Source organism: Diachasma alloeum, unplaced genomic scaffold (assembly GCF_001412515.2).
Source record: "Diachasma alloeum isolate Michigan unplaced genomic scaffold, Dall2.0 Dall_scaffold_01221, whole genome shotgun sequence".
Taxonomy (NCBI): Eukaryota; Metazoa; Arthropoda; class Insecta; order Hymenoptera; family Braconidae; genus Diachasma; species Diachasma alloeum.
This window is the reverse complement of record NW_021681330.1, coordinates 74,825-102,274: the sequence shown is the minus strand read 5'-3', so window position 1 is coordinate 102,274 and position 27,450 is coordinate 74,825. Positions and strand designations below refer to the sequence as shown.

The 27,450-nt window shown below is 37.1% G+C and overlaps 1 protein-coding gene and 1 pseudogene across 1 annotated transcript in view; both read right to left on the bottom strand.

Moving 5' to 3' along the window:
* The window catches only part of LOC107046152 (furin-like protease 1), a 33,909-nt gene extending 9,832 nt beyond the window's left edge, over positions 1 to 24,077 (bottom strand). The window contains exons 1-9 of the mRNA XM_029126677.1: positions 23,991 to 24,077; positions 22,725 to 22,853; positions 22,457 to 22,622; positions 20,535 to 20,707; positions 13,861 to 14,278; positions 12,688 to 12,805; positions 11,292 to 11,373; positions 10,992 to 11,202; positions 1,431 to 1,709 (exon numbers count right to left, since the gene is read on the bottom strand). Coding sequence (XP_028982510.1) covers positions 1,431 to 1,709; positions 10,992 to 11,202; positions 11,292 to 11,373; positions 12,688 to 12,805; positions 13,861 to 14,278; positions 20,535 to 20,707; positions 22,457 to 22,622; positions 22,725 to 22,853; positions 23,991 to 24,002 — 1,588 coding nt within the window. The 5' untranslated portion in view covers positions 24,003 to 24,077. The remainder of the gene's footprint in view (positions 1 to 1,430; positions 1,710 to 10,991; positions 11,203 to 11,291; positions 11,374 to 12,687; positions 12,806 to 13,860; positions 14,279 to 20,534; positions 20,708 to 22,456; positions 22,623 to 22,724; positions 22,854 to 23,990) is intronic.
* Positions 24,078 to 24,923: 846 nt separating this feature from the next.
* LOC107046151 lies at positions 24,924 to 27,390 on the bottom strand (annotated as a pseudogene).
* Between the last annotated feature and the right edge of the window lie 60 nt (positions 27,391 to 27,450).

Sequence of the window (27,450 nt, the reverse complement as noted above, 5' to 3'; positions counted from 1 at the left end):
AGGAACCAAACCATACGCTAAAATTGCAAGCACAAACACAGATTTTACCAATATTCTTACAAAAGACAAGATAACCGGAAGGTTTTATTGACGAAACTTCAATTTGACAAAAGTTCATTTTCCCAAGTTGAATTTAACCAGGTTTTTTTAACGAAGTTTTTTTGACGTGCTCCGATGGCGGCACGCACAGACAACCTACACTGACTTTCATTATATCTATGTATATTAATTATAGAATATCTAGGCAATATTTCTCCATAATTTTTTTCGCTTAGCTATCTATGGGTGACTAAGCTATCTATGGGATTAGCTATAGATGGGTGACTAAGAAAATTAGGGAAAACTGAACTCCATACAAGACCCCTATTATGACGACATTGCCATTTCCACCCATGGAGGCACACAGAGAGTAATATTCAGAAGTAATACCCCAAGAGCTTCAAAATTATCGGGTATTTCCCGATAGCTTCGTAGCAAACTAATGAGGGTGTCAAGTTTTGCAGGTTAAAAAATCCCGAGCGCTTGCGCGAGGGTTTTTTCAGCACAACTTGGCACGATGGTTTGATTGCAGAGAAGGTTGAGGGAAATACCCGATTAATTTTGAATCTCGAGGGGTATTTGTTGGATTATTTTTCCCAATCGGGTTTTGGCCAAGCAGAGTGCAGTGGACAACATCAGGAGGTGAATTGGGGAAGATTTGAACAAATTATGTTAATGGAATAACCCGATTTCCATAGACTGTCAAATATAAGATTCTATCTGAAATGAGGCGAAAAAATGAAGAACTACTGCGAAATATTCAAAAGCTAGGAGGAAATATCCGAAATAAAACTGGGGAGTAGCCTAAAATACTGCGCTCTGATTGGTCGAAATGCGATTGGGAAAAATAATCAATAAAAATTACGTATCTTTTCCGTAATTCCGGAGCGAAATGTGATTGTAGGAAATTTTACGGAACTTTCACGGAATTTTTCCAGAGCGTTCGGTAATTTTTATCTGAATTTCCTGTGAAAAATTACGATACCCTCTCTTAAATTTTCTGAGTCGATTCCGTTATCGGTGAGTGAATTGTGAGGTCCATAATTGTTACTGAATATTTCTCCACATCATTGATTCAAACGCTCACTGTTCAAAAATTGATTACCGTAGTTTCCTAATTCCTGTGCCCTTGAATAACCGATTTCCCACCGTATGTCTCCTTACAATTTACAAGCAAGATGCTGCCATCAACCTGTGGAATACTCGCTCCAAGCAAAAGACATCTCAATAGAATGAATTTTTTCGATCAGCACGGGGAGAGTGAAGAATTGAAATGAAATAAAAGATACGTCATGAAAATCGTAATGCACCTCAGGCGCCGATAATTGACGCACTTCATCTTGATTCCCAAGTTATTGTTTGGAGAAGAAGGAGAATGAGGAGGCACCCACCTAGGCACCCGTGAGAATCGAAATTCCGGCACGAAGCGCTCGTTCCATTCTCCGTCGTTGGCTTCTGAATTTCGGGATGGGATATGAGATCCACCTGTTGTCTGCCAAGCCGTGGATCACCCTCAGTGTCAATGACATTTTGATGACCATCACTCGCTGAATTGTCCTGATTGACGTCGGGAGAAATAGCCGGACTTGGCTTGTCCTTGTCCAACTCGTCGTCGAATTCGATTGATGTCTCGGTGCCATAGAATATCAGCTGCCAGTTCTCGAGGGTGCCTGGAATGAAAGAGATTTATTAATTCAGAGCCGGAGTTTCACGCTGGGGAATTGCTGGAGTGAGACAAGATGACACCGGCAAATTTGGTGGCACATGTGAGGTACTCTCACATGAAATGAATTACTAGTGAGTAACCAAGCTGTAAACCAAATACGGGGCGAAGTGAGGGCGATTCACGCTCGAGGAACCTGGCGCCTCTCGTCTCGTATTGTAATACTGTTATAGCGAGTGCTCTATCAACTTTGCGTGGATTGTCTTACTCGGGAATCGTGGGAGAGAGGTGGAGGGTGCTTGGTTTACATTGGAGGAATACCAAAATGCATTTGCAGGAGGTGACATTGAGAAAAAAATAGTGAATATTGTTCTCAGTTTAAACATTGATTAGAAATACGTGGGAATTGCATTCTAAATTGGGAAAAGTCGATTTGTAAATGGAATATTGATCGAGTGAAATGAGAATGTAAGTGAAATCAACTGAGAAATATATTCTCGATGTAAGGATTTTTCTTCTTTCGTGAGCATGCTGATGAATCAACAAAACTTATTTATTAACTTTACTTAAAAAATAATACGAACAAAGTCTCTCCCTTTAATTTATCATTAATTTCGTTGATAAAGAGAATTACTCTCAAAAGCAATGACATGCATAAGAATTTAGCAGCGGGTGACTAAATTCCTCACTAAATGAATTTTCCAGGGGGTGACATTGAGAAAAAAAATAGTGAATATTGTTCTCAGATTGAACATTTATTAGAAATACATGGGAATTGCATTCTAAATTGGGAAAAGTCGATTTGTAAATGGAATATTAATCGAGTGAAATGAGAATGTAAGTAAAATCGACCGAGTATTATATTCTCGATTTAAGGATTTTTCTTCCTTCGTGAGCATGGTGATGATGCCTAGTGTAGAATCATCAACATGAATCGACTTATTTATTAACTTTACGTAAAAAATAGCACGAAGAAAGTCTCTCCCTTTAATTCATCATCAATTTAGTTGATAAAGAGAATTACTCTGAAACACAATTACATGCATAAGAATTTCAGCGATAAATCTTCAAAAACTAGAGGCAAAAAGCCATGATAATGAGTACTCGATCAACTTTCCGTGAGTTATCTTGTTAGGGAATCGTGGAAGAGACCCCTCTTCCACGATTCTCGGTTTAGATTGGAGGACTACCAAAATGCATTTTCAGGTGGTGACATCGAGAAAAAAATAGTGAATATTGTTCTCAGTTCAAACATTGATTGGAAATACATGGGAATTGCATTCTAAACTGGGAAAAGTCGATTTGTAAATGGAATATTGATCGAGTGAAATGAAAATCTACGTAAAATCGACTGAGAACTATTCTCAATTTACGGTATTTCTTCCGTCGTGAGCATGCTAATGATATATAGTGTAAAATTCCCAACATTAATCGACAAAAAGTGAGAAATAAAAAATATCAAGACATCAATACTTAATAAATAATACGAATGAAGTGCCTCTCCTCAATTGATCGTCAACTTCTCAGACAATAAGCATAAGAAAATCCATTTCTAAGAAACATATTGTCAATTTCAGAAATAATTCATCCTCTATGTCTAGTAATAACTACATGCCTAAGCCCTTCAGTAACAAAATCTCAAAAAAAGAACCAAAAACCACGACAAGGTGAATAACAATAATAACTAAGATAAACACAGTAGTCACGTCACCTCGACAGGTCTGCACTCACGTAACATCCATTACCCACACGCTAATCAAGTTTACAGACGAGTTAACATACTTATAACAATAATTTCCTCCATAATTCTCGAATTCCAACTCAACTGCCCGCTTAACTGAAATTTACACACCGTTGAAATTTTTATTTGACAATTCACTTGAAAACTCATTTCGTAAATTTAACCCGGAATTAGAACGTGAAATTCTCCGTATCCAACCGGGTCCCAAGTGTTATTACACTACACGAACTAAAACATATATTTAACGTTTACAGAAGCTATTCGCTCCTTCCAATAACAATACTCCCTGCCTACCCACGCAAATAAAAATATAGCAGGTGTACATTGTGCTGCGCTACATTCAGCAAACATCCCAGGAAGCCCGTCCGATACATATTAAACCTTCAAAATAAACAAGCAACTGCAATAAGTAGTTTAAACGATTTATGAAAGATTCTGCAAGATTGTTTTCCCCGAATTCATTTTTTATCGTAACGGGATGTACGAGAATTTTTTTTTCCCCTGCATCAAGGGGGGTCTGGGATACGTTGGCGCCAGCGTCCGGGAAATTAATAAAGCGTCACGACGTCGGCGGGGAAATTTTACTCGACCCTCGTTGCTCTGCTGAGTGTACCACAGCATGTTGGTGAGAAAAAAAAGGTAAACGTGAAAAAACACGTGAAAACGAAAGAAAAAACTTAGCGACGCTGGGTTGTGGGGTTAAACGTGGAACAGGAGAGTGTGTACAAAAAAAAACGGTATATTGTTGGGTGCTGAGATTTTCAGACTGCCTAGCAGCACCACCCGACGATTTTTCCTCGGAGATCCGAGTTTGGAGTCACTCCCCACAGATATTAATATACAGAATAATTATCAATAAGACACTCCGTGATTCCCGAAATATTCCGCACGAATGTGGAAACAGTGGAAATTTGGATGATTCGATGTAAATATCAGAAATTCATTTGCACCGCGAACATTCCCGTCCGAATATAATTGCTTTATTGACTAAAATCGCGCGAAAACATATAAATACGCGAGGATTTCACGATTATTGTGTTTTCCTAACGAACGTTTCATCATTTTAATCACCACTGGTAATGAGCTAACAATATATTCCCAATGGAAATTCCACATCATATCGGATAACAACTCGGTTTCATGACATTCCACACAAATAATAACGATGTCATAAAGAAACCGCGCATTGTCACTCTTCGCACTACAGTATACATAAATCGTAAGGTTTTCATAAAAAATTACGATAGAATGGAACTGAGGATCTGCTAAATTTCACCGGTGGAAACGATTCATCTTCAACTCAGCTCATAAAATCGACTGTTGGCGAGGAAAAAAGGTTGAACGTAAAAACACCGTGAAAGCGAGAGAAAGAACAGCGACGCTGGGCTACGGGATTAAACGCGGAACAGGAGAGTGTGTATAAAAAAAAACAGGGTATATTGTTGGGTGCTGAGATTTTCAGACTGCCTAGCAGCACCACCCGACGATTTTTCCTCGGAGATCCAAGTTTGGAGTCACTCCCCACGGATATTAATATACAGAATAATTATCAATAAGACACTCCGTGATTCCCGAAATATTCCGCACGAATGTGGAAACAGTGGAAATTTGGATGATTCGATGTAAATATCAGAAATTCATTTGCACCGCGAACATTCCCGTCCGAATATAATTGCTTTATTGACTAAAATCGCGCGAAAACATATAAATACGCGAGGATTTCACGATTATTGTGTTTTCCTAACGAACGTTTCATCATTTTAATCACCACTGGTAATGAGCTAACAATATATTCCCAATGGAAATTCCACATCATATCGGATAACAACTCGGTTTCATGACATTCCACACAAATAATAACGATGTCATAAAGAAACCGCGCATTGTCACTCTTCGCACTACAGTATACATAAATCGTAAGGTTTTCATAAAAAATTACGATAGAATGGAACTGAGGATCTGCTAAATTTCACCCGTGGAAACGATTCATCTTCAACTCAGCTCGTAAAATCGACTGTTGGCGAGGAAAAAAGGTTGAACGTAAAAACACCGTGAAAGCGAGAGAAAGAACAGCGACGCTGGGCTACGGGATTAAACGCGGAACAGGAGAGTGTGTATAAAAAAAAACAGGGTATATTGTTGGGTGCTGAGATTTTCAGACTGCCTAGCAGCACCACCCGACGATTTTTCCTCGGAGATCCAAGTTTGGAGTCACTCCCCACGGATATTAATATACAGAATAATTATCAATAAGACACTCCGTGATTCCCGAAATATTCCGCACGAATGTGGAAACAGTGGAAATTTGGATGATTCGATGTAAATATCAGAAATTCATTTGCACCGCGAACATTCCCGTCCGAATATAATTGCTTTATTGACTAAAATCGCGCGAAAACATATAAATACGCGAGGATTTCACGATTATTGTGTTTTCCTAACGAACGTTTCATCATTTTAATCACCACTGGTAATGAGCTAACAATATATTCCCAATGGAAATTCCACATCATATCGGATAACAACTCGGTTTCATGACATTCCACACAAATAATAACGATGTCATAAAGAAACCGCGCATTGTCACTCTTCGCACTACAGTATACATAAATCGTAAGGTTTTCAGAAAAAATTACGATAGAATGGAACTGAGGATCTGCTAAATTTCACCCGTGGAAACGATTCATCTTCAACTCAGCTCGTAAAATCGACTGTTGGCGAGGAAAAAAGGTTGAACGTAAAAACACCGTGAAAGCGAGAGAAAGAACAGCGACGCTGGGCTACGGGATTAAACGCGGAACAGGAGAGTGTGTATAAAAAAAAACAGGGGATATTGTTGGGTGCTGAGATTTTCAGACAGCAGCCGCAAAACCCGACGATTTTTCCTCGGAGATCCGAGTTTGGAGTCACTCCCCACGGATATTAATATACAGAATAATTATCAATAAGACACTCCGTGATTCCCGAAATATTCCGAACGAATGTGGAAACAGTTTGGATTGAAAACATTTGGATGATTCGATGTAAATATAAGAAATTCATTTGTTCCGCGAACATTCCCATCTGATTATAATTATTTTATCAACTAAAATCGCATGAAATCCTATAAATATGCGAGGATTTCACATTTTGCTTCCCTCATTTCGCTCCATCATTCTCACCATTTTCCTGCCAAAAATCCACATAAAATCTGATAATAACTCGTTTTCATTCCACATCAATAATAACCGCATACCGAAAAAACTCATAATCACTCATTGCACTACAGTACAAATAAACAAAACCAAAAACACTGTGAAAGCCTTCATCACATCGAATAAATCATAAATAACAGTACAAAACTAAAATAAGCCTCGCTGAAAAAAAATCTACAAAATCTATCGCAAAAAATACTGAATCCAGCGAAAAAAACTCGTGCAGAGAGTTATAGTTAAAGCATCCCAATACCCTTGTCAGTGATCTGCAGATTTCTCGAGTCAAACTGTTGATCCTGGAGTAGATCGAGCCCCTTGGCCCTCGTGGCGGGTGGATCGGCACCTCTGGCACCCGCATAAATCGGATAGAGTGGATAGAGCTGCTGGATTTTCGGGTACTGTTGAAAGACAACGGGCACTTTGTTCGTCGACGCCTTGGACGGTGGCTCCATGAGAATGAGTCCTCGTTGCATCGGTGACACTGTCGCACTATCGATGATCCGTTGCTTCGGTGATTTAGTCATTGTCCTGGTGGTAGTACTTCTAAGTGTAGTTTCAAGAATTGGCCTCGGTGTAGTGCGGCCCCTCGGTCTCAGTGTGATGCCGGATACACGTCCGGCATTCAATCCCCGGAGAGTCTGTACAGTTGGACGTGCGGTTGGTCTATTGGCCGATTTGCCATTCTTGTGCTGACCCCTTGCTTTACTTTTTTTCGCCGACTGACTCTGTACACCCGTCACGTATGGTTGACTCATACCACTGCCGGGCTTAACTGATTTATTTTGCTTTCCTTTTGTGGCAAATGGATTGAGTGCATTTTTTGAATAATTCGATTCGCGCAACTTGATGAATGGCTTTTTCGGGGGATTTGCACTTGCTGGACTGTATAATGCGTATTCGGAACGGTCGGGCACTGTTGCTGTACCGTAGAATATCAGGGCCCACTCGTGGAGGGTTGCACGACCTGTGGGAATTTCAGGGTTTCCGGGTGGAACAGTTTTATGAGTTTATGGAAGTGGTTTCGAGGCAGTTGGACGATTTTTTTTTTGGTAATTCTATGGCGTTTTGAGTTGGGAAAGTTTGTTTGGGATACGATGCGGTACCGGAGTGGCATTATTTCGCGGTAATGAATATTCAACTGAGGGAAACAATTACTTTTGATAAAGATGATTTCTTTGATAGGAGAAAATATCGAGTGAACCTTTTTTGTCTAAAATAATTTTTTCTCTCAGTGCAGTGAAGTCCATTTTCATTGTTTTCCTCTGTAAATGCTGTTATTTCTGGATGAATTATCCTGTGCATTCATATATATTGTGTGTATTCATCTAATTCCCAACTTTTTCAATAAAAATCAAGTGTCCAGCTGTCGGAAAAACATCCGAAGTGACTACTAAAGGGTAATATTTCACATTTGACGGGAAAAACACGGATAATCCGATATTGATGGGTGGGTGCCCCTTAACCATTCGAAAACGAGTGCCACCACGGTATGGGTAGTTCGCAGTGAAGCCTTTTGTGGCTCGACATCTTTGTGATGGATCATAAAAACTCGGAATCGTTGAAAGGACGTCACACCGTTGACGTCCCGATGTTAACGAGAGGATGAACAATCCTAATAGCTTCGGTTGCATTGGACAAATTACTTATTTCGTGTAATCAACTCATTTTGATTGAGATAATTATATGAGTTCATTAATATCCGAGGAAGATGTTATATTGCTGAGTTGGAGAAAAAAATCAAATGGGAGGGTTTATACCCCATATCTCGCAGTGAGGGATTTTACGTCTCAATAGCGTTCTGATGGGCCATAAAAACTCGGTTTTATTGGAGCGACAGCACACTTGTGACATCTCAATATTAGCAATTGAGTGAATAAGCCTTGATTTGAGTTTAATGAACCAGTGATTTCATTTCAGCAGTTCATTTTGATTGAACAAAACATTGAAATGAATCGAAAAATTTGAAATGAAACGCTTTATTTTACTTGAATTCACCATTTTTTTGGGGCATAATCCAGTTTTAATCGTATCGAATCAAATTCGTCGACTTGATTGATAAATTTTTTTCTTGAAAATTTTTGCGATTTTTCTAATTTTTTTCTTGAATGTCAGAAGAACAAATTAATGAGCTTGTGAGAGTGATTTCTTGGCAGTCGAAGGATGATTTTCCTAGTTTAATATCGGTGTGAATAGTGACAGTTTCTTTGATATACGAGGGGGTGTGGGATATTTTGCAATGAAGCCGTTCACGTCTCAACACCTTTGTGATGGATCATAAAAACTCGGATTTATTGAGGCGACAGTGCACTTGTGACATCTCGATATTAGCAATTGGGTGAATAATCCTGGATTTGAATTAAACGAAGTAATGATTCCCTTCAATCAACTCACTTTTACTGAAATAAATACACGAGTTTAATTTTTCTCTCCACTCCAACGAAAATATTTGAAATGGAGAGAAAAATTTCAAATCAAAAGTTTTATTTCGTTGAGATCCATCATTTCTCCGAGTGCACGATGCATTTTCATTTTTTCAATGCACTAATTGGAACAACGAACGATGACAGACTCTATCACACAGGAACAACAAAACGAAAACTGTTCGAAGCGATGCATTATAGTGCGTCCCTGGGATTTCACTTGTGCCTGTTTCTATTATCCCAAACTTGGGAAAGTTAATCACTGACCGAAACTGGGCTTTTCTCGGAGTTCCACGCTCGTCTGTGTTCAAAACCTGTACCTAACTATCCGCAACACGATACGTAGTCATGGGTGATATTATTATAATCTATTATCCTCTGTTATTCTGCGTAATTAATGATGTTAGTTCAGGGAAGTTTATCGTGATGGGATCGAATCGTAGTTTTTCTTTATTTATTTTTGAGTGAAGTTGTTAGTGAATCAAAGTGGATGAGGGTGGAATTGGTAATTAGTTGAACTATTGATCGGCATTAATTAAACATTTTGAATTTCCTGAGAGGGATTCTACGTCTGACTTTTGAAGCCAATGAATATCGTTCTCCATTCCTGGGTGCTGATGGATCTGATGAGTTCCATCAATTAGAGGGATTTAACGTTTATGTCGCTTGTGAAATCGATTCATAATGAAGAAGTTGGAGGGAAACTTCTTCATTGCTGGTTCTTTGTATTTTTGGAATATTTTCACGTGAATATTCATGTATTTTCTGAGAATTTGCTGTGAATTCGGATGATTTTTATGGAATAAAGATAGAAACTGCCAATTTTAGCTCAATTATTCCAAAAAATGAATGGTAGGAAAATGTCAAGAAAATGTAGGTAGATATATTTTTGCATTTTCAGTCAATTGAAATTGACTTAGGGCAATTTGGTGCTAAATCTGAATGTTTTGTTTGAAAATTCAAGGGCACTGGAAAATTTCTCGTCATTTTGCTGCTCAAAAATTTCAAAATTTCCTGAATTTTCAGAGAAATTTAAAATATTTGCTAGATAATTTGATTTAAATTTCGAGGATTTTGCACTTCGACGTCTTACCAAAGACCACTGTTACAAATTTACAACATGTTATAGCTCCATTGTAATTTCAAGGAATTTGGTCATTGAAAGTTCAAAATTTGATGAAAAAATCAATAGAAACTGTAAATTTTAGTTCAATTATTCCAAAAAAAAAATGTTAATCAGACGAATTCCGGTAAATACATTCTTGAATATTCAGTAAATCGAAAATTTCATAGTTGTTTTAAGTTAAATCAAACTCAATGCCGCTCTCCTAAAAAAATATAAATCTGAAAAAGGAATTCTACGTCTGACATTGAAACCGATGAACATCGTCTTCATCTCCTGGGACGGAGTAATTTTATCTGATAAATTTGATCTATTGAACGGAGTTAATGTTGTTCCTGCTTATAACATTGACTCATAATCATGAAACCTCCGAAAATCCCCATATTTTCGGACGGATTTCACAGGAATATTCCTCAATTGTTGGAAGTTTAATTCGACTGCGAATTCGACCGACTTCAAATTCTCCAATACACTGATAGAAAGGATTAGTTATTGTTAACCAATGGATTTGATTGGAGACAAGGGTCGATTCGGTCTCACCAAATGTTCATTCGTTAATAGTTAACAAATATGGATTTGAGAAGCCTTGTTTGACTCGATTTTCACTTTTCAAGTGACCCATTCGTTAACTATTAACGAATATTCGTTTGGTCATATTCAACTGTCCCATTCGTTAATAGTTAACGAATCTCGTTTGGAATAAATGAATCCGTCTATCAGCGTACCGAACGGTATCTTCAATGATAAAAACCAAATTCTCCACTAGACATCTGAAAAAAAAGTAGAGGACTGAAATGGAGGAAGCACTCACCAAAATATCGACCCTCATTGTGAATTTCCAACTTCCATGTGCCATGCGGTCGCTCCCCCCAAGTATGCACTGACATGAATGGCCACCGTTCGAAACCCGTCTTTGCAACATCGTGCGGTCGCTTCGCCAGTAACGTACTTTTAGTGCCCTGAGGTGACGTCAGGGTAATTTCAAGATCTCCCCGTCTAGTCGTCGACAGCGTAATTTTCGCCTTGAGAGGGAATTAAAAGCCAAAATGATCAGTATTACTCCCCATTCATATCACTAATCCACGTCTTTAAAGCAGTGGAAGATTCTTACTTGCACATGCTCCAGGAAATTGACTACACTGCACTCCTTCACGTGCAGCTCCAATACCAATTGGCTCCTGGATGGAATTTGTCTGTAAACGAATGAAGATTCAATAGCCTGGATTTTAGGAAACGTCGGACTACACTTGTTTAAAATTTTCAACGAATTTAATTACCACTGCACGGAGAGAAATGTTCAGTAAAAATTACGAAACTCACAATTCACTCACCGATTACGGAATCGACTCAGAAAATTTAAGTGACGGTATCGTAATTTTTCACAGGAGATTCAGATAAAAATTACCGAACGCTCTGGAAAAATTCCGTGACGGTTCCGTAAAATTTCCTATAACCACATTTCGCTCCGGAATTACGGAAAAGATACGTAATTTTTATTGATTATTTTTCCCAATCGGATTTCGACCAATCAGAGCGCAGTATTTTAGGCTACCCGACAGTTTTATTTCGGATATTTCCTCCTAGCTTTTGAATATTTCGCAGTAGGTCTTCATTTTTTCGGCTCATTTCAGATAGAATCTTATATTTGACAGTCTATGGAAATCGGGTTATTCTATTAACATAATTTGTTCAAATCTTCCCCAATTCACCTCCTGCTGTTGTCCACTGCACTCTGTTTGGCCAAAATCCGATTGGGAAAAATAATCCGACAAATACCCCTCGAGATTCAAAATTAATCGGGTATTTCCCTCAAGCTCCCCTGCAAACAAACCATCGTGCCAAGTTTTGCAGAAAAATCCCTCGCGCAAGCGCTCGGAATTTTTTAACCTGCAAAACTTGACACCCTCATTTGTTTGCAACGAAGCTATCAGGAAATATAATTTTGAAGCGCTTGGAGTCCCTGTCCTGAAATAGTATATTTCGTGACGAGTGCAAAAAAGTGTTTTTTGGCGAGTGGGAGGTTTATATCATGAGCCGAAGGCGAGTGATATAGTCCCACGAGCTAAAAAACATTTTTTCACGAGTTACGAACAATATTTTTCATCACAATGTGGCAGAAATTGGACTTTTAGGCACGCGGAGCGTGCCGAAAAGTTCACTTTTCGTCACAGCGTGATGAAATAGTATATTTCGTAACGAGTGCAAAAAAGTGTTTTTTGGCGAGTGGGAGGTTTATATCACGAGCCGAAAGCGAATCCCACGAGCTAAAAAACATTTTTTCATGAGTTACGAACAATATTTTTCATCACAATGTGGCAAAAACTGGACTTTTAGGCACGCGGAGCGTGCCGAAAAGTTCACTTTTCGTCACAGCGTGATGAAAATTAATAGCCAACTAAAGTCCACGAAATTTCATTTTTTTCTAACAGTGTACTCTGCCGCTCACGTCGATAATATGACGATGAGTGAAGAGAATGGAAATATATTTTGTCAAATTGACAGCAAACCTGTTCATGTGCGGGGCAGACACTTCGCAGTGGTGCTGCTCTGGTACAGTCCGCCATTTTTTGGCAAGTCGTACCATTGCGGTGGCATCCATTAGACCGTAGCCGAAACTGTGACTGACTGCAACAAAAGAGTGGAGATGTACAATGCTACAGCCCTATTTTTCTCATGATCGATTAATTTGTTTTTGTTTTTTCAACAGCATTTGGCACTTGTATTTAAATTTCCATGAAAAGTGAAGTGATAAAGTTCACGGTGAATTCCACCATAATATTCAGAAATTGATTGGTTCCCGTGAATGATTAGAGGAGAATGGGAGCATAGCGGAGCATTTGTCATCGTCACTACCTCGAGATTGGCCGAGGGAAATCAAATAAATTCGGTGCTTAAACCCCAGTTATTGTTACAGAGCTTTGAAACAAGACCAAGATGAGCATATTGTTCGGACGTCACAGAAAAGGGCAGACGAAGAAACTTCTCCGTTGCCATTGCAGACCCGTAAATAATCGTAAATGTCAGAACGTACGTCCGATAATCCTCAAAATTCTCATAAAATCACGTTTACATTTTTTCTGTTTTATTACAGTTTCCTCAACTGTCGAGACGAAATGTCGACCCTTCCGGTCGTAAAACAACGGAGAAATTCCTTGTACTTGGACTCAAGGGTCTGCGCAGGAGGGCAACAAACAATACAGGACTACCTTAAGCGTACAACGAAATTCAAGTGACAATACAAACAATATTAATGACTCTAACAATCTAAAAAACATTGAAAAAATAATTCAGTGTCGTTAAGTTGTCAATGTGTAAATATATTCTAAAGTAACTTTTGCAAAAAAAAATTGAGTGTATACTACATATAATTTCCTGTGGAACGAATGTATTTACCCGAAAGACAAATAAATGTCTCACAAGAACAATTTCTTTTTGTCCACAAGCAAATTGATCCAAAAGATCTCTTCAGAGGAACATATAGTTTTTTGGCAAAACTAATTTCTTCTCTCAGTGCAATATCATTTCGAATCATGGCGAGAGTTCCCCCCGATGTTTAACGTACGAAACCTAAATGCAAAATCCCTGGACCACACGAATTAAACCACATCGATGACGCTTTCGATTTTCCAATAACCGCCCGAAGGTCCACCGAAGTAACTGAAATATGTTAATTGACTCACCATTTCGTCCGACACCATTGGTAACCCAATCTGGTGCCTTCAAGTTTGCTGGTTTTGCGGTTCTAACAACAATGTGTTGCATGTCACGCCATGTAAGCTCTTTATTAGCCTCGAGGGCTAGTGCACAAATACCAGCGGCGAGTGGAGCAGAAGCTGAAGTTCCCGTGTGACTACTGGTACAGTGATGATGTAGATCAGTTGTGACAACCTGCCTCTCACCAGTTGAGCCAGAACTATATGTTGTTGCTAGTGTTGACGAACATGCCTCACTGTACCACGGCACTAAACCATTTTCAGTTGCACTACTTATTGATAGTGTCCATATACTATTTGTGTAACCATCACAGTTGCAATTGTCCTGGTCTCTACCACCGTTACCTGATGCCCAGACAAATATTGATCCTTTACCTTTGCGGCCCTTTAAATAGGAAATGACGAGTTGTTAGTGACAATCGAGGTGCAATCTGCAGTGTTAACGTTTTTTTGGCTGAAATCTTTGGTACACGTGGAAAACAAGCGGATAATTACATTCTTTTATAAATGAGTGTAGTTATTGTTGCTGATAATGGGTTTTTTTTTAACCAGACGTGGGCGCGCTTATCTATTCATTGTGAAAATGAAGAAATCGAATTTATAGATGTTTTATGAATATTGATAATGCCAACGAGAATTAAGAGAATGAAGAGTGAAAATTCAATGAATAATTTTTAATCTTCGATTAATTCTTTTTTTTTCTTTTTAAAATAATCTGATTAAAATCTGTAATTGTTGAAAAATGAGGGGAGGGTTATGAATTGATTTCCTAGAAAACTGAAAGAATTTCTTGAATTCTTCGGAAAATTTCAGTTTTTCAGATAACCGTAGATCTTCAATGATTTTTCTCGAATTATTTGGGAAAGCGAAGAATTTTCATGAATTTTGTAGAGTTTAGAATTTATGTATGAAAATCTGAGAAACGAAATTGATCATGATAAATATGAAAAAATTAAAATTTGGGAAGTGACGAATAATTTGTGAGTTGAAAAAATTTAGAAATTCAATATTTTTTTCTCATGGTCAACAATTAGGCAATTTAGATATGTTTTGATATAAAGATAAACTTCACACATGAAAAAATGAAAAATATGACAGAAAAAATTTTTGGCATTTGAAGAATTTGAAAATACTGGGGATTTTTTTCAGCGACTATTTCACGTGACTCATTGACCAATCAGAATTGAGGATTAGCGGTTATGCAGTTTCGAGACATTTCGATATAAAACAATTTCACGTTTCTTTCATTTTTAGTAAACAGGATTCTTATTTTACTATTCTCTTCGTCTATTTATTCTTGTCATAGTACTATCATCAATTGAAATGTCATCATAATATTGCGTATTATTTCGTTCTATCTATTCATCATCAGTGATCGTTGATAAATCGACTTTTGGAAAAATATCAATTTTTTCGAATCTGTATGAAAAATTGAATTTTAATTGGTGTCAATGAATAGAGCTTAGTAAACTCTATATTCATGAAAAAAATCATGAAATTCGATTGGTCCCTTATCAGGTAATTTCGGAAGAAATGAAGAAAAAGGGAAATTACATATTCATACTTTTTATACTATATTTAGTTACCCCAAAACAAAAACAAAAACTTAAATTTGAGTGATGAAAAAATTTCCATTCAGAGGCAATGAAAAATCGGTTGTGAAACAATTGCTTGACTGACAGATCACTATTCTTTCACCGATAAAAAATGTTGGTAATAATTAATCCACATGCAACCCTCACCACCAATAATAATGGAATCAGGAGGGAAAGTTAATAACTATGAAGAAATTAATTATTCAACAACTTTCTGTTTCATTAATTACCGGATTTGAATGGAAAATTTGGGAGAAAATTTAATGGGTAATCCAATTTTCACCTGCCACCGGTTGTTGAGTCTCCAAATTGGAAGCCGATAAAAGTCTATATGCTGAATTATTAACTTTCACTCGAACTGAAAAGCCTTTTACCTTTTTTTTCAATTGAAATTTAATGTTTAGCCACACCAGCTATCAACCGTGATTCAACCCTCAGAGTTACAATAAATATTGGATGCGGTAATGGAAAATAGCTGGGCTCATGTTTCCGTCCTGCGTCCTCTGACATTGGAAATTAATAAATTATCGCGGGCTGAACGCATCGCAGACTGCGCTCTGTGGGGTTTGAATTTTTTAATATAGATTGGGTGATTTCCTGACTCGAGAGCTTGTGTTTCATTTATTCGTTACAAGTGATCAACTGTATTATTTGTCAGACTTATTTTCTCAGTGTAAACATGAATATTTTCACAAATACAGGGAAATTCCTGCGGCTGAGGTTTTGGTGTTTTCTCGTGTCTAAACGTGGAACTTCAAAAATATCCCTTTGAAATTTGTTGACATCTTGAAAATGCGTAACGCAAGGCAAGGAGTGGGATTGTCTCGTCTGTTTCAACGATTTTCTCTCCATTCAATTTTCAATTGCAAATCAATGGAACGAAACAGCTATAGAATTTCAATATGAAGCAAATAACATGGAGATTCCCCGAATATTATTAATCTACGATGTTTTCGTCTGGTGTCCATTGAAGTCGAAACATCTTCCAAAAGCAGAAAAATCCAATAATAAACTCCGATAATTTGATTCTATCCTTCACACTCACCGAACGCATTGCATTGTTGCTGCATTTTACAGTTTTTTTCCTTTTCAAAAATAGATTGAGTAAATTGCTGACTGGAATGCTCGTATTCTACTCATCCGAAACAAGTGATCAACTGTTTTATTGGTCAGGCATGTTTCAAATTTTTGGAAAATGATTTTTATTTTTATGTTTAAAAAACTCCCCCCCCCCTCTTCGGCCTGAACTCTTACATAATAAAAAAATAACTATGAAGTTTCAATATGAAGAAAATAACTGTGACACTCCACGAATATTATTAATCTACAATGTTTCTGTCTGGTGTCCGTTGAAGTGGAAACATCTTTCAAAAGTAGAAAAATCCAATAATAAACTTCGATAATTTGATTCTATCCTTCACATTTACCGAACGCATTGCATCGCATTGTTGCTGCACTTTATAGTTTTTTTTTCCTTTTCAAAAATAGGTTGAGTAAATTGCTGACTGGAATGCTCGTATTCTACTCATCCGTTACAAGTGATGAACTGTTTTATTAGTCAGACTCGTTTCCTCCATATGAACAGGAGTATTTTTGCAACATCAAAACTTTTGTCATCTCTAAACGCGGAAATCTAAAGATATCCCTTTGTCAATATTTTTATAAAAAGAAGCTGTTTTGAAACCTATTGCCAACAACTTTCCTTCTTCAGTTTCCAATTCCAAAACAATAAATAAATAAAAAACTTCTGTGATGTTTCACTGTGAAGAAAATGAGATGAATACTTCGCAAATATTATTGATCTACGCTATTTCCTTCGTCCGCCCAGGGAAGTGGAAACATCTCCAATGATAAACTTCGATAATTTGATTCTCTCGTTGACATTCACTGAACGCATTGCATCGCATTGTTGCTGCACTTTATAGTTTTTTTTTCCTTTTCAAAAATAGATTGAGTAAATTGCTGACTGGAATACCCGTATTCTATTCGTCCGTTACAAGTGATCAACTGTTTCATTCGTCAGACTTGTTTCCCCAGAGTAAACACAAGTGATCTTGCAAAATGCAAATTATTGTCTTCTCTAAACGCGGAATTCTGAAGACATCCCTTTGAAGGATGTCAACAACTGACATCCTGAACATTCACATCAGAATCCTGAAGATGCAATTACCTCGATCTTGAGTTTGAATTTTCCAAATAACAAAACGTGGAATTACAAGAATATCCTTTAAAAGTTGTTAACAATTATTTCGAATTTGGTTTGAATGTTTCAACTATGTAAATATTCTTATGCAAAGAAGCTGTTGTAAACTGTATTATAAAAAAATATAAATTTGATATTTCAATATGAAGCAAACAACATGGACATTGCACGAATATTATTAATCTACGATGTTGCCATCCGGCGGGGATAACCCCATTAATGAATCGTAATTACCGTTAAATTCTGAAGCTGTCCGTTAACATCACTCTTGAATTTTTAATTATTTTAGTAATCATCGATTTTAATATTCAAATTCTGAACTATTTTATTAATCGATAATTTATGTAGGAAGATTGCCGATTATTTGGTCAATTGGTAATCCCTTTTAAGAAATTAGAATTATTTACTTAATGAACAATTCACAGTCCCATATTATCAAATACTTAATTCATCATGAGTCGAAAATTTAAATTGCAGATATCAGACTATTTTTATATTTTGATGAGAACATTTAAACCTCAATTCACGTTGAATATTACTGAAATTTAATATTGATGACCATCCATCTGGTGTCCATTATGAAAACATCTTTCACCAGTAGAAAAATCCAATAATAAACTTCAATAATTTGATTCTCTCCAACGATCATGAGGCCAAACCTAGTAATTCTAACTCGAAAAATTAGAAATTTCGGATTTGACGAACACAATGCATCCTCTCGCAATCAAAAAACCGCAAAAAAATCCCCGAGACGGACTAATTCCAGCGAAAGCCGTTATTATCTCCCTGAAATATATTCACCTTTGAACGCCTCTGCCCAGCAGAGTTGCGAGATAGTTCGACGAGTTTCATTGTCCCCGGTTCCCGGAAGGCGAACGCCATAGAAAAATGAACCGTCCGATATTAGCATATGATCCACGAAGACTAGGTTAATTACGAAGTTATATCTCGATGAATTAACTGGGAGAATGGTGCGAGAGAATGAAATTGCAGAAGGCTCACTAGAGAGGCTCAATAAGAAAGGTCATCATGCTTCATAACTCCGCGTTTATGATCTCGCAACAAAGGGTTCTCCCTTACAACAACGAAATATGCGCCACCATAAAGATACAGCTGAGACGAACCTAATAAATACCCGGTTACAATACAAATCCCCTTTCATTTTCCCAGCTCCTCTCAAAAAACGTAAATTAAATTTCCTCCCACGTGACCTAGCGCGACCAAATCCAATAGCCTGACCTCCGGGCATTCAATCTTTCAAGGGGACTCTGGCCAAGATACTATCGATTACAGATGGTGTGCCGGTTTTCTCTTATGCTCCGTGTTGCCCCTTATCTTGCAATAAACAATACAATTCAGTGGAGTACGTACACCGAGATAAATGCTCTCTGTTGAGAGGGCGACCAAGAAACTGTACGTTTTGCCGAGTCACAATACTGTTTGCCTGGGTTTTCTATTGTTTGAGTAAGAAAATGGGTGGCTATATGACGGCAGTGTCTACTTGTATTGTCAAATACGTCTGGCTCATTCTTGGTGAGCTCTGTCTTCGTGACTTGGGGGAAAACATTTCTTGGGGGATTGGACGTTCTTGGGGGGAGATCCTGGGGAAATTCCTGCAAGTGGAAAATTAACTCCATGACGGCGTTTTTGCCCGCTTCGAGAGGTGGGTGAAGTCATTTTTCAATTGCAGATGTTTGGAATTTAATTAGGGAAACTCGGTGGATGAAAACAGAATGAGACACGGGTGACGGGACTATTTGCCACTATACTGAGAGTAATATCGTCATAATATCGCGAAAGTAATTTCTTGCGCCAAATGTCTCAGCTCTTGAGGATACATTTCTTGGGCGAAGAATTCCGGATGATGTGTCAGACAATGTCAGATTTCCGCGAAGTGTTCAGGACTTGAACATTTCAGGATAAAGGGAGAATTTCTTCCCACAAGAAATCGGTTTTTTCGGGTCAGAAGATGAGAAAATGATTCAGTGAATCATCAATTAGAGACTTTCAGATTGAATGAATGGACAATTTCTGCAGAGGGAAACCTCCAGATATTAAAAATATATAACCGGGTACGCTCAATCATCTTGAGTTCAAAGGAATATTATCTCATTGCGAAAAAAGACATCATCTTATCATTCAGTAACTTCCTCATTAAAGGATTACAGAAGCCCACCGTTTCCTTGAAATTTTCAAACAAATTTTCTGCTCAAAGTTATCAAAATTTTTTTAACCCAAAGCACAGCAAAAGAGATTAATTTGATTTGTATAAATATCGATAACTTTCTAAAAATTTCCGTTTTTAAAATTTTTCAGAAACACATGGAGAGATGTTTCTGTTACCCAAATAATATTTGGAATAATTTTTGTTTTGTGCCTTTGTTTTGATCATAAAAAAATACTTTTGATTGATCTTTAACATAACATAACTTAAATTTAACATAATTCCTCTTCATTCAATGTTGTAGTTTGTGAATGAACGGAAAAAAATATACATAATGAGAATAAGAAAGAATGAAATTAAATTAATGTAATTGTGAAGACGCAAATGGAAATAAAATAATAAAATAATATAAATAAAATAAAATAATATAATCTAATGACGGGCGCAAAGCGCCCATTCGCTTTTGTATGGAAATGAAAGCTATTCGGTAGGAAAATAATTGGACTCCGAGTTGATTGCTTAGAACAGGTTCCTCACCGTTCTAATGATGATCAACGTTTTAGGATTGTCCATCTCCGGTCAACTTTATATATTACAGAGTGGATTAGGGTGAATGCAGGGCTAGTGTCACGAAAACAATAGGGTTTAACGTTAACGATGAATTAGTTTAATACAATACCTTGTTAATTCCTTCCGTGAATGCCCGGGTGGCGAGTTCACCGGGACCATCAACGGTTTTACCATCGTCGTCGGGACCCCAAGAGGCACTGTATATATCTATGTACTGAGAGTTGTGACTTAAGGATCTGGCCTCAACGGCATCTGTTACGTCTCCGTCCAGCATTCTCACCCCTGCACATTGACGGTACAATGGATTACTTAAGGAGATTGGATCGCTGTGAATTCGAGGGATTTCGGTCACGTCAGGCGTAAAGTCCTATTTTTCCGATTTTAAGATCGTTTGTGAACATTCTGAGAAGCATTGGAATATGATTTATGTGAGGGGAATCAATTTAAGGAAATTAGCTAGGCAGTTTGAAGAAAATTGAAATTGATTACAGGAATGGAGCATGAAAATCAAATTTGAGTAAATGGGAATGTTGAAAATGGATTGATTGTTTACGAATATTATTCAATTGATAATGAAATCTTTAATAAATATAAACTGTTGAAAATGTTTGGAGGAAATTTCAAGGAATTTCGCGATCGAAAATTGAAAATTTTGTAGAGAAATCTACGGCAATTGTAAATTTCAGGTCAACTATTGCATAAAAATTCCTAGGAATCAGGAAAATTCACTGGAAATACGTGAAATTTAATTTGCAACTGAATTATCATGTTTTCATTGAAAATGCAAGTAAGTTCGGGAATTATCGTCTCATTACGGCTCAAAAATTTTGAAATTCATTGAATTTCCAGTGAAATCTGTTCATTTATTTTTTCCCTTTAAATTGAATCCAATGGCACTTTCCTGAAAATTGCTAGTCAACAGTAATTGTCAACAGTAATGAATAATAAATAATATATTCTTGAATTCCCGAATGACCAAATCAAAAACTCCTCTTTTCAATTCTTGAAAATAATACATTCTTTCTTCAGAAAAATTCCTTTTTAATTTTCGATTTTCTGATAGTTTTGAACATTCTAAGAAACAACGAGACATTTGTTCGGCAGAAATTGTAAGGAATTTCGTCATTGAAAATTGAAAATTCAAGAAAATTGCGGAATTCTCGTCTCTTTGGTGCTCGAACATTTGAATTTCATTGAATTTTCAATCAAAACATTTCATTAATTCATCAACAGTAATGAATAATAAATAATATATTCTTGAATTCCCGAATGACCAAATCAAAAACTCCTCTTTTCAATTCTTGAAAATAATACATTCTTTCTTCAGAAAAATTCCTTTTTAATTTTCGATTTTCTGATAGTTTTGAACATTCTAAGAAACAACGAGACATTTATTCGGCAGAAATTGTAAGGAATTTCGTCATTGAAAATTGAAAATTCAAGAAAATTGCGGAATTCTCGTCTCTTTGGTGCTCGAACATTTGAATTTCATTGAATTTTCAATCAAAACATTTCATTAATTCATCAACAGTAATGAATAATAAATAATATATTCTTGAATTCCCGAATGACCAAATCAAAAACTCCTCTTTTCAATTCTTGAAAATAATACATTCTTTCTTCAGAAAAATTCCTTTTTAATTTTCGATTTTCTGATAGTTTTGAACATTCTAAGAAACAACGAGACATTTATTCGGCAGAAATTGTAAGGAATTTCGTCATTGAAAATTGAAAATTCAAGAAAATTGCGGAATTCTCGTCTCTTTGGTGCTCGAACATTTGAATTTCATTGAATTTTCAATCAAAACATTTCATTAATTCATCAACAGTAATGAATAATAAATAATGTATTCTTAAATTCCCCCTCCCAAACCCCAAATTAGAAACACCTTCCAATTCTGGAAACTAGTACATTCTTTCCTCAGAAGAATTTCATTCCCCGAATTCCTCCTCTATTCCGTCTTTCCCAATTTCCTGTCATTGTGGTTTCCACGAAATCTGTAGTCAAAGCCTCCTCCCACCACGGCTTACCTCCAACTAGAGCTCCATATGCGACACCAACAGCACAAATTGAATTGTTTGCGGTGGCTGCTACTTCTCCCGCGCATCTGGTGCCATGACGATTGCTGTCTATCAGGTCATACCGTGGCATGGGGTCACTGTCGTGGCTATTCACATCGTAACTCGCCTCTGGATCCTGTTGAATCGACGCGAAAAAAAAATAGAAAAGCTTGCCGTATTTCATGATAATAGAAAAAAGGAAGCCCGTTAAAGCTCAGGCTTGTGCTATTCTGCTCACGTAATTTCGGTACAGATCCGGGTGATCTTTTTCCAGGCCATCGTCCAAGATTGTCACAACCACACCATCACCAGTGATTCCTTCTGCCCATGCGCCTTGGACGTTCATGTCAAGCCCATGACCACGATTCTTTATCGAAAATATCATTATTTTATTATTTTAAACTATCATTCAGCGGTGTTAAAAATTTTTAGGCGAAATTTGCGGGACTTTTCGGGGAAATTTTCATTACATTGTTGTTCCATTGATATTTCGAGGAATTTCTTTCGTGAAAATTGATAGTTTAATGGGTTAATCCGTGAAAAATGGGAGTTAAAGGTCAATTATTTAGTTAAAATGAATAATCGTTATGGAAATCTAAATAAATATATTTTTGAATTTTCGATTAATTGTAAATTCACGTTTTCTGCTGCTAAAAAAAGAGGATATTCACTCAATTTTCAGTGAAATCAGAAATTTCATTATCCTTTTCCATTTAAATGGAATTCAATGTAACTCTCTTGAAAATTACTGGTCAACTGTCCATGAAATTACAATTTTCTTCTAGCAGTGTTGAATAATGAATAATATATTCTTGAATTTAGATAAATTATATCGTAAAAATTGATGAAAGTCATGGACATCTAGATAAAAAATTTTGAGTTTTCGATTAATTGAAAATTCAACGTAATTTAACAGTGAAAATTCAAATTTTCTTCTACTAAAAATAGAAAATTCATTCAATTTGCAGTGAAATCTGAAATTTCATTATTGCTTTCTCTCCAAATTAAAATCAAGGTCACTCTCTTGTGTCCATGAAATTTTTTTTCTAAGAGTGATGAAGAGGATTAAAATTCTTGTTTCTTCAATGCAAAATAGTGTTGTCCAAATATTTCTTGCCTGAATCCAGAATTTCCATTCCCTTGATCACGAAAATCAAGTGTTTACGCACGAAAAGAGTTCATAGAAAAACGTATTCACTAGAAAATTCTCTTGGATTTCTACTGGTTTTCAGTCAATTTTATTGAAAAATCTCGCAGCTTATCTAACTCAATATATTCTTGTTTAAAAATATCACCTTCAATCAAAAATTTTTAATCCTCGATTAAAAGTAGAAACTCATTGTCTAAAAATAGTGGCTTTGTGGATTAAAAAATTGAGATATTCACGAGTGAAAATGAACTCATTTTCACATTCTCCATTCAAAGCTATTAAAATTACGGATCTAATTAGCAAAAAGCTCTTAACCGACATATGATATTCTCTCTGCGGCTCTTAGTGACTCACCAAATACCACATTTGCGGCCATCTGTCGTCGTTGAGTACTGTTTGTATGTTTGCAGGACCACGTTTATTAATTAAATCCCTCTTAAGGCGGATCTTGATTCGTTGTTGCTCGGCTCGACGTACCCTCTTATCTTTAATGAGTCGATCATGCACCTCGATGTGCGGTTCAGTCGACCTCTTCGCCACGGATCGATGCTCGTAATGGTAGCAATCGTCGAAGATCTGTTTGAAAGGAGATGTGGATTAGTTTAATCTCAGAATAGTGCACGCGTATAGATAGAGTTTTATTGAATTACTTCATTGTTCTTATGAAGAAGATTAAACGAGAATAATAGTAAATACATTAAAATTATCGCATTTTATTCACTTTCGTGTGAAATATTGACTTTACAGAAGTTTTTATTATATATTGTGACCAATGTGATGTTCATAACAGTTTAATGAAGCTCATCTCACTATTATTCAACTCGAAATTTCATATTTCCTATTCTATATTCACAAGGAATTGCAAAAAAAATGATTTTCCTATCCATTAGATATCAATTTATACATATAGCAGTTGTGGAAGATTTGTTTGAAAGATGTTGATTAGTTTAATCTCAGAATAGCGCACGCATGTCGACTGAGTTTTATTGAATTACTTCTTTGATCTTGTGAAGGGAGTTGAAGAATATAAGTAAACGCATCCAAAAAATCGCTTTTTATTGAAATCTGTGTGAAACGTTGACATTACAGAAGTTTTTATTATATATTCTGACCCTTCTGATGCTCGTAACAGTGAAATGAAGCTCACATAACTAGCATTCAACCAAAAATGTGATATTTCCCATTCTATATTCACAGAGAATTGCAGAAACCAAAGTTTTTCTACCCATTAGGTATGAATGCTCCGTGTTAAACAATTGATCACAAAAACTTGGCAAAAAAAATCCATCATTTCTTTTTATTATCCCTGGCGACTGCTCTACTCTCCTCCATTTTCATTTCATAATTCTTGAGATTCCGGCATTTCCGAAGATGACAGCAGAGATTCCCCTTCAGCTCCAGCATTCGCTCCAGTTGAACCTTCGATCGTCCCACCTTCAGTGAAATATCGGTCACCACTGGAATTCGAGTTGGCTCACCCAGTGTACTTTCCATCCCTGGCGAACACGTGTTATTCGATTTCGACGGGGGACACTTGGATATTCTCGCTCGAATATTATATTTCTGGGTTTTCCATTCACTGGACTTGCGAGGTATCGGTAGGATTCGGGCTGGCTGCAGTGCATTAAATTTTCGCTTCGATTTTGGAGGGACTTTCGGTGAAAATGGTTGCACACATTTTTTCGTCCATTCGGAGTGGGAGATGCATGGGGACTTGCTCAGCCGTTGCTTGAAGGTCTGAATATTCGGACGTGAATCGGAGAAATCAGTCATTTCAACAGATTTGTTGGGCCCACTTAATCTGTAGCTGTTAACAGCTGTCAAAAACGGCAAGTGTTTCTCTGATTTTTTACCCTCAGCAGGAACGAAACAATCTCTGACAGGTTTCTCCTCAAATTGAACGATGCACCCTGACGTCCTAGAATCTCCATCCCCAGCGACTGGAGTACTGCAAAAAAATCGTCTGAAAATTGGTGTAGACAGTTTCCTCAATGAACAACACTCGTTCATCTTCGTCGTGTATGGTAGATCACTATACCGATTTCTCTTCAATCCTGTCGATGTGTCTTCACGAAATTGATGGATGAAAGGAGCTAGTGAGCTGGTCGAGATAGGTGAGAAATTAGTTTCTGGCTGTGGTTTAATGTCATCCCCGATAGAAGACGTTGGTGGATCGTTGCCAGCCGTGTGTTTGCTCAATGGTGACGGCTGGGTAGAGTTGAATGTATCTTTGTGGAGCGGATGTCCTCGAGGCGTATTACAGTGTTCAGAGGCACAAAGTTCTAACCAACTTTGAAATGAGGACCTCACTTCCGGATAACCACCTTTCGATAAGGATGAACACTTTGATGTGCGCCAAATAATGGATTTTATGGATGACATCGCGTGATCTCCGTTAAAGTCGTCGGGCTTCAATGTTTTATTCTCGAAGAAATCTGATGAGAGGTGCTTTGGAATGTTCGTGGAGGTAAACTCAGGATGGAGTGGATCAATAGTGGGAACTGGTGGGAAAAATCCCCTTATGAAAACACCATTGGGTCTTCCAACTGAGCGTTTAAATGGAGAGAGTGACGACAGCTTCCTTTTCACGTTTGCAGAAATGCCCGTGGTAATTTCGCAGCACATCAGCCGTTTTTTTTTCGATGAATGTATGCCATTTCTCGGCTTTAACCGTCATCAGGGAGAGAAACCGTGAGGATGGGCAAGCGTGAAAAAGAGGGGAGAATGAATAAACCGAGTGTCCACATAGTTGTCGTAATGCGTGGGTCGGGACCTGCATAGGAAAGTGTTTCTTTTCAATATTTCTTCAGAGCTAGGCGTATGAAAAACCTAGCGAATTCGTTAGAAAATTCTATTGGATTTGCACTGAACTTTCCATTAGTTTTGGCCCGATTCCGCAGCTTGGCGATTAATAGGATTCGATTTCTCGGGAGAAGTTATTTTATTGAGATATTTTGTATAGAAATTTCGCGGCCTGAATGTTCCCAACGTTTTTGCTTGATTTTAACGAACAGAGGAGAAGAATAGAGTGGAAAAATTTGAGAAATTCATGTCGAGGAATTGATATAGAAAAAGTTCAACAGAAAGATGGAATTCTACTGTTTTTTTCTATAAAATAGTTTCCACTGGATATTCTTAATAAAAAGAAACGAGTGAAACGACAGAATTTTTAATAAAACTTCAGTAGAAATTCAATAGAATTTTCTATCGAATTAGCTGTTGACCTTGCCATTAGTGTTTCGCCAATTCGATCGAAGAATGCTGCAGATCATCTAATTTTTGTCAATTTACAATGGAAAATATTTTATAGAAAAAATCAATAGAATTTGATTTTTCTATACAACTTATTCTACAGCGGGATACTTTTCCCAGAAATTTATCGACACAAACTTAAAAAAATAGGGTGGAAAAAACACGTGAAATTCATGTGGAGGAATTCCTACAGAAAACGTTGCCTACAAAGACGGCGTTTTACAGACTTTTTCTCCACAGTACTCTCTATCGCACATTCTCCATAAAACAACAACAAATAAGAGTGCAGAATTTTCAATAAACCTCCCTTAGAAATATGCCCTACAATTTTTAATCGAATTCGCAACGATTTTCCACGAAATTTTCTCGTGCGTGTCCCCACGGGAATGTTGGGCTATTCTGATTTAATCGATTCCAAGTGAACACGTCGAGTGCTACTGAACGGCTAATTTACTTTGTACCGGGAATTTTGAAGCACCTCCAGGGGACAGCGTTTTTTCATCTCATTTCAAGATTTAGTTCGTGATCTGCACACTTGGGGTTCCATTCTCACGCGGGGGAC